Source organism: Sparus aurata, chromosome 15, assembly GCF_900880675.1.
Source record: "Sparus aurata chromosome 15, fSpaAur1.1, whole genome shotgun sequence".
Lineage (NCBI taxonomy): Eukaryota > Metazoa > Chordata > Actinopteri > Spariformes > Sparidae > Sparus > Sparus aurata.
In genome coordinates, this window is record NC_044201.1 from 23,220,276 (window position 1) to 23,226,713 (window position 6,438).

Sequence of the window (6,438 nt, forward strand, 5' to 3'; positions counted from 1 at the left end):
GACAAAGCACAGCTCAGTTAGAAAACACTTTACTTATAAATTAGTTAGATTAATCCATGTCACAGTAAAATGATTTGCCATCCCAGGGGGAGAGAGTGATCGCCAAAAGGCCTCGACATTCACTGTTACCTATGAACCTACGACACACTGCGAGAACACAAGGCAGTCATTACTGGATGCCCCTGTTACTGGTAAGCATGGCGACAAAGAGGTGGTCCTAAAAACAGTGACTATGTTCTCCACGCATGTTGCTATGCAACAGACAACAGTACCCAAGACAAACAACAATCTTGCTAAAGTAGCAGTCTCACTGCAACATGATTTTGCTTTTTTGACACTGAACATCTATCCAACCACTCAGAATACAATACTCAGTAAATATTCAGAAAAGCACTGGTATCCGTAAGGTAAAAGGGGAATCTCAGTGTTTGTTATCACAAAGGCTAAAACGTGGCATCCCCAGTGCTACGTGGCAATTCTGAGAAAGTGTTCTTATGAGACACGAGACTTGGTGATCCTGTCCTAAACATGTAGACACCGGATATCAAAGGGACTACATACAATATCAAAACATCAGAATGTGACATTATGTAATCAAAAGGGATATGTAAAACCCTTTTAACAAACTGAGTGAAATTACCATGATGCTGGTCAAAGAAGGGCACTGTGTGTCCAAACAACACGACTCCCTATAAAATCTAGTCAAACAACTTCCTGACCAAAAACCACTGATACAAAGTTTGGTCAGGTTTTTACTGTGGATGCCATCCATATAGTTTTGATCCCAAAGTTTCTTAGCAGCATTCATGGAGCAGAATTTTGGCAGAAAAAAAGGAAATTGCTACCATAGAAAACTACAATGGCCACTTATTTTTTTTTTTTTAGGTTTGGGCCTATCTGTTACAGTAAGTTATTGTAATAACATCCATTAATCTTCAAAATAACAGTCCTCTCTATTTTCGACACACAAGAAAGTGACTATGTCAGGCACTGCAAAGAAATAGTAATGCACCAAGCACTGAAATAATTTCAACAAGGCTTAAGATCTCTCAAGGCCAACAGATTTGCTCCCATCATCAGAGCCATCTGTAGATATACCTTCAGGAGTGTTGAGAATTTACTTTGGAAAACTGCTTTAGAGTTTCTTCTTTTTGTGCATGTTCTGAGAGTGTGAGCCAATTTGCTGTGTTAGTAGGTCCTCCCGCCTTAACTCTCTTGGCAGGTTCCACAGACAATACAAAACAGTACATTTGACAACTGCACGTATATGATCTGATTATATGTACTCTGCCCTACGCATCAAAGTGATAGAACTTTATTTATTCATAGGTTGCGTTCAGATTGCTGGACAAAGTCCTTCCAGCCACTAGTACTTTTCATTCACCTTGATCTGACAGGGCACCATACGACTTGTGTAAAATGGCACCCATCTAAATTTGCTTTAGAGAGGTGCATTGAAAGCCTTTTCTGCCACAGTACTGCATCAAAAGATAAATCTGATACGCTTGCCAGTCAGTTAAGTTTGTGTTCTTAAGGGAAACTCCAAGGCAGCTGGTAAGCTACTACACTAAACAAGGGTTAGGGTTTGGCTAGTAGGGCAGCCGTTATCTGATTTATGACAGCAGTTTAGTGCAACTCCACCACCACAAATGAATTCTCAACCTGTTGAAAACACTGATCATCCCTTTATAATACACTTGAATGGGCACCATACAAAATGAAACCATCTGAATGTTGACATTTTCCTGTATAAGTACAACTTCAAAGGCTAGGCTACATCAAGGCCAAGTAAAAGACCAATAAATAAAATTACTATGGAATCAATAAAACAAAGCGGTCCGTTAAAAGATCTTTCAAAGACTTCCTCGTTCATCCGTTACTTGTGCTGCCCCCGGGCAAAGTGACAGGCAAAGTCATACTTGCTTTTGCACTTGTGGCCACAGATGTTGCACTGGAATGGGTTCTCGTAGCCATGGCAGCCCATGTGGATGGTGTAAAGGATGTTGTCGGGGAAGTAGATGTCACAGTGCTGGCAGTGATGCAGCACATGGGGGTCCTGGAGTGGGGCAGACAGGCCTGGGGCCGGCGTGCTGGGTTGGCTGTTGGAGATACTAGGGGTACTGGTGCGCCCACTGTGCTCGCTGCAGGGTCCCCCTCCAGGGCTGCAATTGCTGTGGGGCGGTGCCCGGGGCTCTGGGGTGATTGGGGAAGAGGAGGAGGCATGGGCCATGCTGGCTGTGACAGCCACAGGAGCTGTGGCAGGATGGGGCTGCTGGATGAGGAAGGGCTTCTCATCAACGATAGACTCCGCTCCTGGAGACATGGGAGGTTGACTCTGCGCCTGAGACTCTGAAGGGAGGCTGGCCAACTGGCCTGCCAGTGTGGACAGCTGGTTCAGGGGATTATCCATCACCATGTCATGATGGTGATGGTGATTTTGATTGGCCGGGTGCCCGTCCTCGACTGCTCGACTCTGATTATCATAGGTCTCCTGACGTAAGTGGGGCAGCTCATGGGAGAAGTCGTTCACATTATCAGCCTTGTGCACCACCATTGAAGGGGGGCTGAAGTTGATGAGGAGTCGGCGGCCGTAGCCTAATGAGCTGGCCTTCTTCTGTAAAACACTCAGCATCTTCTTATGGGAAAGCGAGCGAGCACCTTTCATCGGCAGGAGTTTGTGGCGTCGACGGCGATGGTGTGACAAGTTGCTACGATCACTGCAGCGGAAGGAGCACAGCTCACATTTGTAAGGCTTCTCGCCGGTGTGCGATCGCATGTGGGCCTCCAGGTGACGCTCATAGGCCGAAGCAAATGGGCACAGGTGGCAGCGATGAGGTTTCTCTCCTGTTTAAAAGTGGAAAACAGGCTGAGTAACAAAATCTTTGGAAAATCATCCCCTGAAGTAAACTAGCAACACTCACCTGTGTGAATGCGGATGTGCTCGATGAGTCTCGCTGTGCCTCTGGTTGCGTAGTTGCAGTAGCGGCACTTGAGCTTCCCGTCATAGGTCCGCTCAAAACCATCGACGAGGATCCCTGAGCTGTCCTCCAGGGACATGTCCACTGAGGGGTGATCCAGTCCATTCTGACTGCAGTCTGCACACAATAACATCAGCAGAACTTATCATTCACTCTCAAAAAAATTGGAATGACACACTGATTATACTTTATGGAAACACTGTAGCTACTACTTTCACGCAATTTCTAAAGCTGATTACAAAGTAACATACAGTCAAACACTACATTTGCATTTAAGTGACTACAACAGCTTTAATCACAGACTGATTCAAGTATATGGGTTAAGGATGCCTGTGTCTGATGACTGTGAAATCAGATATCAGACAATGTTTACAGGTGAATTTGTGAGCTGTTTGCCCAAACTGCAGAAAAGCCAGACGCCTTTAAAAAAACAACAACTGCTGAATATGTATTGTAGGTTGGATTGTAGACAACAGATGCCACAGTTAGTTACCCTGGAGGAAGCTCGTCCGCCTCCTTGACGCCGCTGACGGAGCCTGATATCATGTTCACATGTTGAGTCTGCTGGCTCAGATTACTCTTGGAAATCCTTCACAAAGTCGAGCGTGTCTGGTTTTTCCTCACCCATTGAAAGGAAGTGATGCGAATGTCCAGCCGAGCACAATTACTGAAGAGCAAAGATGGATCAGCGTGAGGTCAGGAATTAAGCGCATCACTTGAATATAATAAAAAAATAACATGCAACCAACAAATTAAAATAAAAAACTCAAAGTATCACTGTCATCTACGTTAGCTAGCTCATTTGATTTTTACAGGTGCACACATACCTCTTTGTATATAAGTTGTTGTTGGTTAAATGTGGCCAGTTTTGTTTGTTTGGTTGTATAAACCGGATCGAGCCTATCCAGACACAAAGACAGGATAATCCTGGAACCCGTGATTGACAAGCAGGAAATCGGCGCGATCCGATGTCTGGTCGGTCGCTCCTACAACACCGCTCATCGTCGTCATGTTGTTACCAAAGCTACGTACGCTACGTTAGCCAGACAGCTAACGTAGCTTATCTCGGGGGAAAGCATCTTGTCAACAGAAACGCTGTGTATCTGTCTGACACGGTCATTATTCACATCGTCCGTACGCGCTTGAGTAAACCCGCAACAGCAATGATGGTTTAAAAGTGTCTTTCAGCCGAAATCACCTGCTACAAGTCACACTAAAAGACTACCTGTTAATCAAAACAATAAAGCGGTTGAGGGGTGAAAGTTCGCTGAGTGTGCACCGGTGAAAACCGTCCGGCCACCAACTCAATGTGCCCACGAACAAGGGTTCCCTCCACTTAAGGGATAACTTTGACCAAATACAAAGCAACACAGTGTCTCATAAAGTATGAAAAAACAAATCTTACTATTGAACATTTGTAAAGTACATTATGAATCGACAAGAAGCTGTTTGCTATATGTCTGTGGTTGAAGACCGAAGTTAGCTAACTAAACATTTTGCTAGTCCTCAAGAACTTGCTACAGAGAGATAGGTAAGATACAGTTCAGCATAAATAATGTATCATTCACAAATACACAGGTTTACTGCAGTTTTTGACATATCGTTAGGCACAGAAGGGGGGTTACGTCTCTTATTTAAATGCCTGTTTTCAAACTAAACATGTGAGGGAGTGCTAACATCTAAAAAGACTGCTAGCTACATGATGTTGTGAAGTGTATTTAACTGTTTGTTAAAGTGTTAGAATTATATCTTCAGCACTAGCCAACATAAGATAACAAGAAAAACACCAAACTCTATGTTTTCATGACTGCATAAACTGAAGAAAAAAAAACAACAATTTCATCCAGTTACTTTGTTTATAAGCTTCACACAGTGTTCTGGTGAGCTCATTTTCCTCTGAGAACAGCTTTTTTATTCAGTTGTGAAAAAGATAAATATTTCGAACATGAGATATTATTGATATTGAAATTGTGAGTTTGAATTTTCTTCTCTAAAACTACATAATGCCCATTTAAAGTGTGATAGTGCAGTTTTGCCCTATACTTGAAGGAGCTAGTTGCCTGCCATCTCTTTGAGAAAGAATCTTTGTTATTGTAAAAAGGGTCATTGTTTAATGATTGAAAGATATTGTATCAGTAGTGAAACTGATCATCATACACGCCTCCAACAATGCACTTTGTCACCCAGGCGCAGTGGCCTTTTTGGACTTGAAACACCCATCTGTTGCCACCAGCTAATGAAGTTAACTGATAGCATATCCACTCTCATCCATGACGTGACACACTTTGGGATGTACTGCGTGCAATTATGAGCAAGTGGCAAATGAGGCACAACAATTGCATTACTTTCAAAAGCTATTGTCTCATTCATGTTTTATCACAATCAATAATTTACCAGTAAGCGCTTGGTGAAGATCGCGTTGCCCCATTTGTGTCACAGTTGTAGGAAAACCACTGAGGAGAAGATGATAAACGACCACGCTGAGTGAGGCCGCTGTATCCTTTTACCACATTACAACTGCAACTGTCAAGCATTAGAGTTACAGCAGTAATGTAAACCTGCTACCAGTGAATTCTTTACATGGTAACACGAGTAACACTCTTTTGAAATGCATCAAGGTATCTACGCTTCATTCTGTATAGTAACTGTGCTTGTGTATGATGTACTTTTGTGTCACTTCACAGAATTATAAGCGTGATTTCAACATATTCTGACATTTCTTGACAGTACATTTGGCCCTGCATGCACACCTTGCTGCTCCACATGTGAGTACAGTTCAACATCTGGACACTAGATGGCGCACAAGCCTCAGTGGTGAAATCCCATTTCTAACCACACGCTGTTATGAGACACAAGCACTCCACATGACACAAGATACAAAGCTAAACACACGTAGGCTAGCATTGTTTATAGTCCTAACCTTACAGAGGAGGCTTGACTCATCAAGTTTGCACAGCTCATGGCTATCACTGTACAGACCATGTAAGCTCAGTGTACAGTCAGGTAGCGAGTCCTGTCAGCTGCCAGTCCCAGGGGACAGCATGTACACACAGGACCAGTGGAAGACGTGACAGTCGACCTCATCAGTTGAACCATGACCGCCGGAGCAGCCAATTACATCACCTTCTAACAGCCTGTCCACACTAATGTTATTTTATTGCAATTTAATTATGCTCAGGTTTCCACCGGGGCCCGATCCTGTTAAATAATTTACACAGAGCCACAATGATTTGTCGGCACGAAAAGACAAAGTGCGCACTTCTCTGCGCTCTCATTTGTTTTCAATAGGAATGTTTGATATAAATCGCTGAAACAATAATCTTGTGTTGCGTTTTCAAACCGAGCATTTCCCGCTGTACGCTGCCTTTGGGTTTGAAGGACAGATTTATTAAGCCCAAAAATACTGAAGGGGGGAATAACTGGTCAAACTTAATTTTGCATTAATGACATGCCCACTGCA

At 43.4% G+C, this 6,438-nt stretch overlaps 2 protein-coding genes across 14 annotated transcripts in view; one reads left to right on the forward strand and one right to left on the reverse strand.

The window, feature by feature from the left end:
* LOC115596696 (deleted in malignant brain tumors 1 protein-like) overlaps positions 1-6,438 on the forward strand; it is a 40,144-nt gene that overhangs the window by 22,794 nt on the left and 10,912 nt on the right. The gene's annotated exons all lie outside the window — the stretch shown is intronic.
* On the reverse strand, positions 14-3,962 carry LOC115596698 (zinc finger protein Pegasus-like). The gene is given in 5 exon segments (XM_030442024.1): positions 14-2,844; positions 2,922-3,095; positions 3,473-3,554; positions 3,556-3,645; positions 3,806-3,962. Coding segments are annotated over 4 exon segments (1,275 nt in total). The 5' UTR covers positions 3,607-3,645; positions 3,806-3,962; the 3' UTR covers positions 14-1,876.